The 15385-nt window shown below is 38.9% G+C and overlaps 1 protein-coding gene across 1 annotated transcript; it reads left to right on the top strand.

The window, feature by feature from the left end:
- Positions 1 to 14403: 14403 nt before the first annotated feature.
- LOC135207172 (uncharacterized) lies at positions 14404 to 15039 on the top strand. Its single transcript, XM_064238745.1, has one exon. It carries the CDS (start codon positions 14404 to 14406, stop codon positions 15037 to 15039), a length of 636 nt encoding a protein of 211 aa, XP_064094815.1.
- Positions 15040 to 15385: the final 346 nt, after the last annotated feature.

Below are 15385 nucleotides of genomic sequence, written 5' to 3'. Positions count from 1 at the left end.
CCCTCTCCAAAATGTCTTAGATATTTAAAGACATCGGGCAATCTCTTCATCCAATTTCTGTGAGAAAAATTAGTTAATAAGACATGAAATATTAGAGATATTTTTTACTATAGAGCCAGATGCATTTACATATATATTTTTAGATATGTGTAGAAAATTATGAAAATATGAGTAACTGACAAATCATATGAAATTTCTGAATACGTATTTTGCTGTGATTTCTGAAAGTCTGACAATAGTTGAACTTTTCAGAAGATCTCCAGAAATTTCTGACTGATGGGGGTAAATGAACTAAAAGCTCCCATGTAAAGCTACGTATTCATGGTAGGGCCTGGAATGAGCAGTAATATACGTACATGAAAATTGCCTTTGAAACCACTCCTGTTGTTTGTTTTATTCACCCTTATATTTTTACGCTTGTGTTTTGTGTTCCATTACATATACCAACAGGAACAACAATAAGGTGCACAGAACTTTTCCCCAAGTTATTTACCCCACCCAAAACCCTGAATAAGTTTTGATAAAGTAACAAATTCTCCATATGTGCACTCAGAACTCGGTAGACCCGAATCAGGTACTACATATCCATCCGCACCTATGTCAGTCCCCCTCATCTATAATAAATCATTATGGGCTGCTTTATGAGCAAGAGCCTATGCTGGCATGAGGCCAGCTAAATGTAAAACAACAACATTAATCATCAGTACCTAAATACCTGCCTCTGTCAAGTCCTCACAACCCCACCTAAATTCCTGATTCCCACCGGGTCCCCTTTATATCTATATCTATCTATTTACATATATATATTTATATATTTTATATATATGTATATATATAATATATATATGTGTGTGTGTAATTTATATATTTTATATATATGTGTTTGTGTGTATATATATATACTATATATATATATTATATATTTATAGAATATATATATACATATCATATTATACAATATACATATATATAGTATAATATATATATATATATATATATATACATACATACATACATACAATTTATAGATACATATATATATAAATATATATATATATATGATATATTTATATATATATATATATATATTATATATATATATATATATATTATATACTATACACACATATATATATATATATATATATATATATTTATATATATATATATATATATATATATAAATATAATATATATATATATATAAAATATATATATATATATATATATAATATATATAAGTATAAATATATACATTATATATATATAAAATATATATATATGGTAAGAAAAATATATATATATATATATATATATATATAATATATAATATATATATAATATATAATATATATATACTAATATAATGTATATATATGTGTATAAATATATGCATATATATGTGTGTGTGTATATATTATATATTATATATATCGTCTTCCTTGCTTAAGGGGGCCGACCGGCTAATGCCATTCTTTAAGGCCAGTACTTTGATATTCATTCCACTTAATAAAGTGACTTGGGACATCTCCAAACCGCATATGAGTTTCGCCTCTGACCTTCGGTTTTTCAAATTCTATCTCCTCACTTGATATTTAATATTAAGACCTGGCATTGCTACCATATATAGACCTAATGTAGACCTCCAATCAAATGAGGAGTTATTTTTTCTAAGTCATTTTTTCGGGCTAAACCCTATAAATTAGGGGGAAAAAAATAAAAGAAACAAAAATTGGAAAAAAGGGCTTCATTTGATTGTTCTAAAATGTCTTTCTTAGTTATATACTAAATTTCAATGTTATAGCTTTAAAACTAAGTGAGAAGATAGATTTTGAAGGTCAATAACTATAGTTTTGAGATACGGGCGTTCAAAGTTTTTCTTCGTATTTTTATAACGACAATGTTAATAAATAATGATTATTATGAATGTATATTTTTTTTTGTATTAATAAACCAAAACTTTTTTATTTATCATAATTTAATCATAACTGATGATCCGTTTGCTCATATATCGTAGCTTGGGGCACTGCATCAGGCAAGACGGGGCACTCCCTCCTAGCAACTCTTTCTCTCTCCTTCACTAACTCGGCTTATTACAGCGAATTTTCTTCTGTATGTTACCTAGAAGTTTTCCTAGTATTTTCCGTTTTGGCATGATGAAATTCTTGCCGAAACAAAACAAAAATAAACAAACGTTAATGCAAGAGAATGTCAAGAGGTGAAATTTGAAGTTGTACTCTCTATTTACAAAGACAAGTGTTAATAAATTATGATTATTATGAATTTCATATTCCATTTTGGGTATTAATAAACCAAAACTATGTTATTTATCATGAATTAATACCCTTTGCTCAAAGATCGTAGCCTTGGGGACAGTGTGACGTGTGCTTCAGGCAAGACGGGCGCGTTTACTTACGCAACCCTCCCTCTCTCTCTTCACTAACTACGCTAATATTGCATATATTATGATATTCTGTAATCATATTAGAGCGAAATTTCTTCATCTTTAAGTTAGCGAGATGTTTTACTTAGTCTTTTCCTTATTGGCATGATGAAATTCTTGCCGAAACATAGATAAGCAGAAGTAAAAGCAAGCGGATGTCAAGAGGTGAAACTCGAACGTGTAGTCTACTTAAAGTCTGTGCTCCTACTGATCATGGTTGAACTCCCTTCTGCAACCCACAAAATCTCTACAGATGCCATTTCTCACAATTTCTTTGACAATAATTATCAAGATTTATGATAACAGAAGAAATATTGAATTTTCTTGTACGGATGAATGTTTTAGCCTTATTGAGTAATGTTTACTAATTACCCTGTAATGTTTACTAATTATCCTGCATTTTTCGCTCTATACCACCATATGTAGGGGTTCCGGCTGGCCCCATTAAACCCATTTTTAAATGGGGTCGCCGTTGTGAATGAGTCTCTCCATCAATTTCTGTCCTGTGCCTCGTTCTCATTTACACCTTTGAATAACATATCTTCCCCTACACAATCACGCCATCTCTTTCTTGGTCTTCCCTTCTTCTTTCTACCCCGCACTTCCATTTCCATCACATGTCTTGCAACATGACGTTCCTCCCTTCGTAACAGGTGTCCATACCATCGAAGCCTTCCCTCCTGTATTTTCTTCGATATTTCAAGTACCTTTGTCGATCCTCTTATGTACTCTTATCTAATCCTATCTTCCCTTTTTACTCCTGATATCCACTACTCTGCATTCTCATTTCTGCTACATCCATCTTCTTCTTCTCTGTTTTCCTCATGCTTGCTGTTTCTGTTCCATATAACATTGCTGGTCTGTAAATCCTGTGAAACTTTCCCTTTAATTCCAGAGGGACCTTCTTGTCACAGAGGACCCCTGATGCAGACCTTCAGTTAATCCATCCTGCCTGAATTCGATGTCTCACATTTTGGTCCATGCTTCCACTATCTTCTAATACGAACCCTAAGTATCTGTATATATGTATATGTATTTATGTATTATATATATATATATATATATATATATATATATATATATATATATATATATATCACATACATACATACATCATATATATATATATATATATATATATATATATATATATATATAGGCGTAGAGGTAAAGGCATGTCTCAGCGTAGTACATAATTTATTGCCGACGTTTCACATCACTTCGATGCATTTTCAAGGCTGGGAATTGATAAAAATACAAACATATAAGACTCATCACTGATAAAACACGGTATAATATTTAAAATTTAAAATTGAACACTAAAACATTTAAAATGTAAAAATTATTGTAGCAACAACACTAGGTTGGAGAGACAACCTACCAGAGTAAAAAATAGAAGGTGACTGAAGGACAGAGTGGGGAGAAAAAAAAAAAAATAATAAAGTAAAAAAACACCCACACACAAAACTATGTAAACAAACAAGTGGTTAGGCTATGAACAGCTGAACTGACGAGGACTGGGCATTTAAATTTGGTACATTTAGTTTTGATTAAAATTGATTCCAGTGTTAAAAGCTCGTCATCTTATTGGCTGATCCAATAATTTTAAATCATCGATGTCCAAGCGGGAGCGACAGGTAATAGAGTGGTTCCGGATGCTGGATAGCTCAGGATTGGATAATTTGCATCCTGTTCAGAAACTGACTCCTTTGTGGGCGCAGAAACGGACTTGTAGGCAGTCTCTCTTCGTGCATCCAACATAAGTCACCCCGATTACATCTGGGACAAGTGTATTGATAAACTATGTTGGACACCAAAGGCGGGCTTAATCTGTCTTTAGCTCTGAAAAGAGATCGGATTGTTAGAGGATTTTTCGGAATTAATTTTAGGTTCAAGGCTGGTAATTCCTTGTTAATTAATCGTATAACTTTCTTTTTTGAAGGAACTGTCATGGAGGAAAGGGAACTTAGCATGAATAATTAACTTGGGAACGCTATGTATAGGAGGTGGGGGGTTTATTTTCATGTTTAAAAAATTTATTGAGGGTTCTATAAAAGTGCACTGAGGGGAAACAGTTGTTGCTAAAAAAAGTTTACTAGAAAATCTATTTCGTTGTGGAAAGAGACCCAACTGGAAGTGAGGACAAAGGCTCTATGAAGGAGGGTGGAGAGGGCATTTAATTTAAAATTAAAATTACATGAGCTATAGAAATTTGTCCCTAAGCCTGTAAATGTACTCTTTCTGATAAAGGTAAGGGAACAGTAATTCTAGATAAACTCTATTATGTGACGAAAATGTGTTCGATACTCGACGATACCACTAAATTTCAGAACTTGGGAACTCCTAACCTTCAGAATATTATTAAAGTAGAGGACAAGATCAACAGATTTCTGAGACTTCTGAAAAGTAAAAACATTATTGATGAGATGACTTTTCTGAATTTATATGTTACTGGGGCCACTTATGGGATTATGTACGGTCTCCCGAAAATCCACAAGGAGGGCGTCCCACTTAGACCAATTCTATCTTCACTTAACACCCCTAATTATCACCTTGCCAAGTACCTTGTTCCTCTCCTAGAACCACTCGCCCATAGTACCCATAACGTAAAAAACACATCTGATTTTAAAAATATTTTAAAGCAAGATTCTGATCTCTTCATGGTAAGTTTTGATGTTGAGTCCTTATTTACCAGTATTCCAGTTAGAGAAACTATCGAAATTATTTTAGATAAACTTTTTCCTCTCTCTGATTCTATTTTTAAAGGTTTTACTCGTCCGTTATTTAAGCAACTTTTAGAATTGGCCGTGCAGGACACGACTTTTATTTTTAAGCAAATTGAAGGGATGGCGATGGGCAGCCCACTTGGTCCCACCTTCGCCAATATTTTTATGAACTCCCTGGAGGAGACCATCTTTGACAGTTGCCCCCTCAACATTTACCCCCTATTTTACAGAAGGTACGTGGATGACACGTTTGCGTTGTTTAGGTTTGATTTTAATGCCGAAGCTTTTTTAGAATTTATTCACTCTCAACATCCTAATATTAAGTTCACCATAGAGAAAGAATCCCATAACTCATTGCCATTTTTAGATTTACTTGTTTCTAGAGACAATAATAGCTTTCATACAGGAATTTACAGTGAGAGACTGGCAAGAGTAAAGGCCACTCTGCCCAAAGAAACAAGAAGAGAGAGGAGCTTGTCAAGAGGAAGGGCAGCACCAAAACCTCAGCCCAGAAGAAGGTTTTATACCAGGGAAGAGCTGGAGGAATCCAGGAGGGAAGCAGGACCCAGCAGGAAAAGAAACAGCTCCAGGTCTGCATCAAGAAGACCCTCCCCCCAGCAAACAAATCCTCAGGCACCTAAACCATTGCCAAGGTCTATTTACATCAAAACAATCTATCTCAGGGACAGATTGACAGACTTCCCCAAACGCATCATAAAGGGAGACATCAATGCAGAAACTATCCAAGAGTGCATAGAAGTACTTCTAAAGAGCTTCATCAAAGGAGCTTCCAAGTCCCCCTCCCCCTCTACCACTATGCAGGAGGCAGTGACCCAAGCTGCACCAAAACCCACTCCTCAAACCCCCTCACCTCTACCTTCCACATCCACCCTCAACCCCTCACCTTCCACATCCTCTGAACAAATAAACCACACTCCTCTCAACTCATCCAACTCATCCTCATCATCACCATCAACCACTGAAGGCATGACAGTGGAAACTGGAATAACATTCGCACCAAGGGACCTCAGACAGTTCGCCTCAACGTACCAATCATGCTGAAGATCATCAATTGGAACGCTGGTAGAATAAGGACAAAGGCAGCCACACTAATTGCAGTCTGCAAAACAGAAAATGTGGACATCATTCTACTGCAAGAAACCATGCTAACAGCTGGGACAAAATTCAGAATAACTGGATATAATGTCTACACAACCCCATGCGTAGGCACAGACAGAGGATTGGCAATTCTCGTCAAGAATACAATCCCAACAGCTATGGAAGTGGCTGAACAGAGTAGCCGGAAAGAAGAGAACACCCGTAGCAACTCACCCTCACCCACTAGAAGAAGCGGAAAGACTGGCAACATCCTTTGCCAATAGGAAACTGGAATAACATTCGCACCAAGGGACCCCAGACAGTTCTCCTCAACGTACCAATCATGCTGAAGATCATCAATTGGAACGCTGGTGGAATAAGGACAAAGGCAGCCACACTAATTGCAGTCTGCAAAACGGAAAATGTGGACATCATTCTACTGCAAGAAACCATGCTAACAACTGGGACAAAATTCAGAATAACTGGATATAATGTCTACACAACCCCATGCGTAGGCACAGACAGAGGATTGGCAATTTTCGTCAAGAATACAATCCCAACAGCAAGAACACACAACCCAATCCCCTGTGGCAACAATGTGGAAACCCTAGCAGTGAGAATCGCACTGCTAAACCAGAGGATAGATATATACAAAATATATAGAAAAATACATAGAGAAGAACCAGGAGAACTACAGCTCACACAGCTCTTCGCACATGCAGCAGATTCACCAACAATTATATGTGGGGACTTCAACGCACATCACCCTCTGCTATCATCCCATCGACCACAACCAACCTGGAGAGCACATAGCCTTCTCTCTAGATGAGTTTGAAGGAGTCTCACTACTCAACTCAGGGCAACCTTCACACATAAGAGGAGGCAGATTAGATTTGACATTTGCCACAACAACAATCAGACACCTAACAAGGTGGCAAGTACACATGACATTAGTGAGCGACCACTTTGCCACAGTAACAGAGCTGGAGATGCAGCAACTACCGCCAAATACTGCCACCCCCTCCGACATGGAACCAAGACCTAGCAGATTGGGTTTGTGTTTCGTCAGCCCTCGAAGACGTGGGCAGCACAATACACACCTCCAGAAGACATAGATCAGCTAGAAAAAGATCTAGTTGAGGCTATACACAATGCTGCAAACAGGGCAATGCCCATGAGAGTAGGAAGAAGAGACCACACCTACAAAGACTCCTGGTACTACTGCCCAGAAGTAAGAAGACTGAAAACCCTACTGAACAGGGTAACAAAATTTATAGGAAAAGAAGGACAACAGAAAACAGGGAACTACTACAAGCAGTCAAAAATGATGTTCAACAGCAGCTGCAAGAGATAAGAATTGAAAAGTGGATGGAATGGTGTACAAAACTATCACAGTACACATCTCTCTCGGAGCTATGGAAGTGGCTGAACAGAGTAGCCGGAAAGAAGAGAACACCCGTAGCAACTCACCCTCACCCACTAGAAGAAGCGGAAAGACTGGCAACATCCTTTGCCAATAGGACTAGCTCAGGTAACCTCTCCCCTGAAACAAGAAGAATTCAGGATCAACTAGCTCCGATTCGATGGGAGGAGATCGATGCGGCCTGCCACAGACCAGACGATACTGACATCCCTTACACAGTAGAGGAACTGAAAGCAGTTTTTAAAGTTGGCAGAGACACGGCACCAGGAGCAGACAGGATAACATACACCATGATCAGCAAAATGGGTCCTGCAGGAGAAACAGCCTTTCTGAGAATCCTGAACAAAACACACATCGAGCACACAAGACCACAAACCTGGCGGCAGCAAGACACGCAGCCAATCCCCAAACCTAAAGATCCAGAGAACCCAAGACCAATCGCATTGGTGTTATGCATTGAGAAAACTGGAGAAAAAATGGTACTAAATAGAATGAAGTAAAAGATTGGTCCACTGCACAAGCAGCTATATGCATATCAGGAAGGAGTCGGAACTACAGAGTGCATAACAGATGTTCTCAGCTATATCAGAAGAAGGCCACAGTAGTCTTCATAGATTTTGAAAAGGCTTTTGAACTAGCCAGTCCAGCAGCAATACTACAATCAGTAGTAAGGAAGGGAGTCCAAGGACGCTTACTAGCCTGGACAAGAAACTACGTGCTGAGAAGGCAGGCCAGAGTAAAATTCCAAGGAGTGATGTCTACATTCCACGACTTGGAAAATGGCACCCCTCAGGGAGGAATTCTGAGTCCATTTCTATTCAATATACTAATGGAGAATATAGCCTCCCTGCAGCTTCCAGAAGGCGTAGAAATCTTCATCTATGCCGATGTGTGTGTAGTAGCAAGAGGAGCTGTTAGAGTACCCAGAATGCAAAGGGCACTCAATGACATCAACAATAAATCAAATGAGCTAGGCCTAAAAATAAACATAAATAAAACAAAGGCCATGACAATAAAAGCCCACAGACCACTGCAACCACTAACAATAGGAGCTGAGCCCATAGAATGGGTAGACAGCTACGACAGCTACATGTACCTAGGAGTTGTCATAGATCAGCAGCTAACTTTCAAGGAAGAAATCAAGTACTTGAGAGAAAGAGCAAATGCAAGACTTGCTGCCATGAGATACATGTCATCCCTGAAGGAAGGAGCAAATGAACACATACAAAGGAAGTACTACCTAGCCTGCACCAGAACATTGGTGGACTATGCTGCCCCCACTCTGATGAGGCTGACAGAGGCTCAGAAAGAATCACTGGAGGTCATTCAAAACAATGCCATGAGACTCATGCTAGGAGCACCTACATGGACAAGGCTGTGCAACCTCAGGCTTGAAACTAACCTGCCAAGACTAGAGGATAGGATTGCACAGCAAAATGCAAGCACAATGGCCAAGATGTTCCTCTCAGAAAGAGACTCCATCTCTAAGAAAAGAGCAAGAGAGGAACTTGCCAAACACCCAGAGATTCAAACTTCGAGTTCCTATGGTAAGGACCAAAGTGACAACATCAAGAGTCTAGGCATGGCAGAAACACTGCCGCAACTAGGTCCTGACACAACACAGGGCACACAACAACTACCACCCTGGAAGAAGGACACTACAATATATAAATACACAAGCCTGCCAAGAGCAAAAGAGGACTGCACAGGAGAAGAGCTAAGAGCGGCAGCCTATGAAGCAATCAGAAACACTGAGACCATAGGGGCACAAACATACTACACTGATGGCACTGTAGATCCTGAGAATCAAACTACGGGAGCTGCAGTATATTCAAGAAACTTCACAGCCTGCTGGAGGACCTCCAACCACGCCTCCACTATGCAGACAGAATTAACAGCAATAAGACAGGCACTGCTGTACTCACTGGAGAATGAAGTAGGGCCTGTAATCATCCACACAGACTCAAAAGTCCTCAATGCAAGCACTGCAACAACAGAAAATTAAAGAAAATAAGGCACTGCTGGCTGGAATTAAAACACTGCTACACCAGCACAGCGAAAGAGGAAGACCTGTCACCTTAAACTGGATACCCAGTCACATAGGAATTCCAGGCAATGAGAGGGCTGATGAGCTAGCCAAAAAGACAAACACATTGGACAGAGTGCAAGTACATATACAACCTGCACTGCAGCAAGTCCAGAATGCAATGAAACTACTCTGCAAAGAAAAATTGCTTGAAGACCATCGTGAGTGGGTAGAAAAGATGGTATAAGAAATCGACTGGTCTAGTGCCTCCTCCCATAGACAGGCACACACCAAGAAAACTTACTGTGATCATCCACAGACTCAGGCTAGGATATAAAGCCTGCTGGGAAATTGTGGAAAACAGTGTCAGACCATGTGAACACTGTCAAGAAGAAACACAGCAACCACTCCTTCACTACCTGCTGGAATGCAGAGAAACAGCACAGCTAAGAGGTGCAGCACAAAATGCAGTACCTGCACAAGATGCTGAGCATGCAGCTGCCACAGTCACAAAGACAATCATTGAAAACTTAGAAGAGCATGCCCAGGTGCTCTACAACCTACCTCCACCAAGGTAATCAGACTAATAAGTGAAATCAATCACCCTCATCACATCCCCTCATTGTAAGGCTCTATCCACATCATCCACTATCATTCTTTTAAAAAACTTTACCTACAACTAAAATCCTCCCGCAGGGACCCAAGGGAGTAAAGGGTTGGACAACCCCACCTGCACCGCTTCTCCGATTTTCAAAAGCCTTACACTCATTCAAACTTCTTCTATAATATGACATGATGGCCCTCTCTTACTGACACCATCATCCTTCCCCTGTCCACTCCTATCTCTACAACTAAAGATATTTCCAATTTCAAAAAACTAACCATGTACCTAAAGAATCTTTTCAGATCACCTACGGGCCGAACAAGGGAAAGGCCCGTGCCAACAAGAAGTGTTGGCTTAATACAACAACAACAACAACAACATTTACAGAAAGAGTACATTTACTGGCTTAGGGACAAATTTCTATAGCTCATGTAATTTTAATTTTAAAATAAATGCCCTCTCCACCCTCCTTCATAGAGCCTTTGTCCGCACTTCCAGTTGGGTCTCTTTCCACAACGAAATAGATTTTCTAGTAAACTTTTTTAGCAACAACTGTTTCCCCTCAGTGCACTTTTATAGAACCCTCAATAAATTTTTAAACATGAAAATAAACCCCCCACCTCCTATACATAGCGTTCCCATTTATGCTAAGTTCCCTTTCCTCCATGACAGTTCCTTCAAAAAAGAAAGTTATACGATTAATTAACAAGGAATTACCAGCCTTGAACCTAAAATTAATTCCGAAAAATCCTCTAACAATCCGATCTCTTTTCAGAGCTAAAGACAGATTAAGCCCGCCTTTGGTGTCCAACATAGTTTATCAATACACTTGTCCCAGATGTAATCGGGGTACTTATGTTGGATGCACGAAGAGAGGCTGCTACAAGTCCGTTTCTGCGCCCACAAAGGAGTCAGTTTCTGAACAGGATGCAAATTATCCAATCCTGAGCTATCCAGCATCCGGAACCACTCTATTACCTGTCGCTCCCGCTTGGACATCGATGATTTTAAAATTATTGGATCAGCCAATAAAGATGACGAGCTTTTAACACTGGAATCAATTTTAATCAAAACTAATGTACCAAATTTAAATGCCCAGTCCTCGTCAGTTCAGCTGTTCATAGCCTAACCACTTGTTTGTTTACATAGTTTTGTGTGTGGGTGTTTTTTTACTTTATTTTTTTTTTTTTTTTCTCCCCACTCTGTCCTTCAGTCACCTTCTATTTTTTACTCTCTTGGGTTGTCTCTCCAACCTAGTGTTGTACAATAATTTTTACATTTTAAATGTTTTAGTGTTCAATTTTAAATTTTAAATATTATAACGTGTTTTATCAGTGATGAGTCTTATATGTTTGTATTTTTATCAATTCCCAGCCTTGAAAATGCATCGAAGTGATGTGAAACGTCGGCAATAAATTATGTACTACGCTGAGACATGCCTTTACCTCTCCGCCTTGTGATATCTGTAGGGCTTGAGCCCCCTTACTATCTCTATATATATATATATATATATATATATATATATATATATATATATATATGATTATATATCTATATATATATATATATATATATATTACTAGATATCAAACTCTCCCACTTTCCCCCTACATATTGCAGTGTTCCCCATAGGTATCCCATACCCTTTGCATTTGGCTAATATTCCCTACCTTCCGGGAGTTCCCCTATGCGCAACAGCCTTGACTGCAACTTGAAACTTTCCAAACACACATTGCATATGTTTATTAGTAATAGTAGTAGTAGTAGTAGTAGTAGTAGAAGGAATTGTCTTTATAATGGCTCCCCTGCTCATTTTACTCTTCTTTTCTATTTATGTACTTTTTGATTTTCAGGTTCATTAAATTAGTAATTTATTTATTATAAGTAATTTATTTATTATAACCCTTTTTTTTTTGTTACATATTCATTATTCGGGATATTGCCATTTGAACTTGGGTCATATGGGGTGCTTCTTTAGCTGCTTTTCAGCTTCTTCAGGTTCCTTAATCCCTTATATGGACAGGGATCCAACATATTTCTTTTTTTTATTATTTTTTTTTTTCCATTACACAACTTGTGGAGTAATTATTTAGTTTATTTTACAATATTTTTTGTTTGTACTTTTGAATGGCTGCTATGGCTCTTCAAGAGTTGCTAAAAAAGGGATTTATGACAAAGGAAAAATCTATTTCTGGGCAACAACCTCTGTCGCCAAGTGAAATCGTTCTTTTGATACTATTTCTAAGGTATAAAGATTGCTATTTCATCCCAGAGAAAAAAGAAACAATATAATGCCAAGATAAATGGCTTGCTCACCTTAATAAAGGTGTCGGTATAGTTGATAGAGCGAGTGGAATCCACTACCAGAGGTCCCTTGCCATTTAGCTTCTTCCTTCGAGAAAACCCCCAACTATGGAGGAGCTGAACTACAGCTCTCGCTACCCTCTACTACTACCGTGAGCGCCTCCGACGCCTGTGACGTCATTCCTGAAGATAGCATCCAAGCTTGGGGTAAGTAGGGTGAGGAATACTAACTACAGGGTGGGATTTCACGGGGCGACACAGGTTGTTGCCCAGAAATAGATTTTTCCTTCGTCAAAATCCCTTTTCTGGTCTTAGCTTGTGTCGCCCCGTGAAATAGTACCAGAGAATTAAAACACCAAGCTTGGGAGACTGCACAGATATAAATAGGTATAAAACAAACACCCGTAAGGTTAATAGTATAATGATCAACTTAGGGATACAGAGTCTTACAAATTACAACTTAACTGTTAGTTGACATATATACAATAACAATTAGGACAGAGTCCCAAGCTAGAACAATGAATGAAGCAGCAACATTCAAGGCAATATGCACATCAGAGGCGGCCTAACTAAGTAAGGGTGCAATGAGGCAGGCAGAAGGGAAGGCTACAAGGAGGAAAGTGATAGAAAATCTTTCAGTGTCAGGGGAAACTGTGTTTCCAGCTGCCACTGCCGGGAATTTGAGGGCTTCCAAAGATTTTAAGTAGTGGCGTTTAAAAACTGTCCGGGATTTCCAGCCTGTATATTTCTTAAGATCGTCAAAATTCACATGTTGAAAGTAATTAATAGAGGTGGCCACTGCCCTAACATCATGGACACGAGGAAAGGAATCCGGGTTGGCCTGTTTAATGAAGTATAAGATTTGTTGTCTGATCCCTTTTAGGGAGATTGTACCACCCTTCTCCCTAATGAACAACGGACCTGAGGATCTTAGGGTTGTTCTACCTAAGTAAGCTCTCAAGGTGTTAACAGGGCATAGAGAATTGTCCTGGAGGAGTGGTAGGATTTTCCACGAGGACCATCTGTCCTGTGGGTCTTCATTTTTGGCTAGAAAGTGACGATCTGGGGATAGGAGAACTTCCCCTGAGGGAAGGAACTCAATGTGACCTGGTTCCCTTGATAAGGCTGACAGTTCAGAGATTCTAGCTCCTGAGGCTAGGCTTAGTAAAAATATAGTTTTCCTCAGGAGAGGTGTATAGTTACATGAATCATTATTAATGTCTGAGGCCAGTTTGAGAACATCATTCAGAAACCAAGAGACTGACTTAGGTCTCTCTGAAGTTCTAAGTCTAGCACAAGCTTTCGGAATAGAGAAAAAATAAGAAACCGTAAGGTCTATACTGAAACCAAACTGGAGGATCTTTTAAAGAGCTGATTTGGTAGTAGTAATAGTGCTTGCTGCTAGCCCTTTCCCGAACAATGATCCAAAGAAGGATATGGCCAGATTCGTGGTCATGACTTGCGAGTTTGAGTCTTTGAGAAACATTGCTAGTTTCTTAAAGGCCGGTTCCCACATGATGAGCTGGAAGCCAAAATTGTGGCTGACAGCCAATAAACATGCTGGCAGATCAAAACTGAGCTGCCAACTCATTTTTGTTAGCTGCCAGCTGATCATCGATTGCCTCCCAGCCAACAATTTTATTCGTTGCTTAGTGCTTGTACTTTTGAGGTGCCAGCCAGCAAAAAATAAAATAGTTCATTTTTTGCTGGCAGCCACATTAGGCTTGTTGAATATTATTAACTAATTACATACTATTACAGTGATTGTTTTAAAGTGAAATGGGACCAAAAGTAGTAGTTAATTGGGACACCTTTGAACTCCTATGTCAAGAGGTGGAAAAATTCCCTGCTATATGGGACAAACAGCATCCAGATCACAAAAAGCCCAAATGTATTGCTGAAATGTGGGCCCAGATAGACGAGGAGTGTCCCAAATATCAAGGAAAGGCCAAAGACGAATGGGCCAAACCGGGCGGGGTACGAGAGCGATTCCGAAAAGAAATACAGAAAGGAAAGAAAACATTGAAAAGTGGAGCTGCTACCAAAGAAGTGTGGGTCAGCAAGTGGCCACTTCTCAATGTTTGTAAGTTCCTTCTGTCTCAATTTGCGCACAGAAGTACCGAAGGAAATCTCGAGGAGGATGCGTCTGAAAATATAGAGAAATCGCTAGTAGCACATGAAAATGCAGAAGAGGAAGAGGTACAACAAGAAAAAACCGCTACTGATAAGTCAAAGGAAGAGAAATCAGAGTCACTATTGAAGAATAGCATGGGCGAAAAGAATGAAGTAAAAAACCAGAAACACTATTTGAAGGATGAATATCTTACCAAAATATTGATGGAAGACGATGATGAAGAGGATTTGTTTGGGAAGACAGTGGCGAAAAAACTAAAGAAATTACCGACAGGGCCCTGAACTCAGGCAATGATTGATGTACTGTCCTGCCTCCAAAAATATGAAAATCCCTACCCGTGTCATAGCAGTATCTCGGGATTACCTTCTTACCAAGCTTCACCCTCCAGTAACAGCAGCAGACAGTCACCCGCTCTGGTTTCACCAATCAGTAGCATCGAAAACTATTCGATCCCGAACAGTGAAGCTCAACGTTCTTGCGAACAACGTGGACTACTGTATGAGAGCTTCGGGTATGTATATTTTGTTATCATTGTCAGAATTGTAACTATATGATGTGGATAGGGTTGCTAAGCTTTAATAATAATAACAATGTTATAAATCTTAAAGATAAATTACAAGTGGGAAC

The sequence above is a fragment of the Macrobrachium nipponense genome, chromosome 32 (assembly GCF_015104395.2).
Source record: "Macrobrachium nipponense isolate FS-2020 chromosome 32, ASM1510439v2, whole genome shotgun sequence".
Classification (NCBI taxonomy): domain Eukaryota; kingdom Metazoa; phylum Arthropoda; class Malacostraca; order Decapoda; family Palaemonidae; genus Macrobrachium; species Macrobrachium nipponense.
Note: the sequence above shows the minus strand (reverse complement) of the source record. Positions and strands in the feature narration are given on the sequence as shown.

Bases quoted from the DNA above. Each gene is read 5' to 3' on its own strand.
- LOC135207172 (XM_064238745.1), top strand. From the start codon at position 14,404: ATGGGACCAAAAGTAGTAGTTAATTGGGACACCTTTGAACTCCTATGT.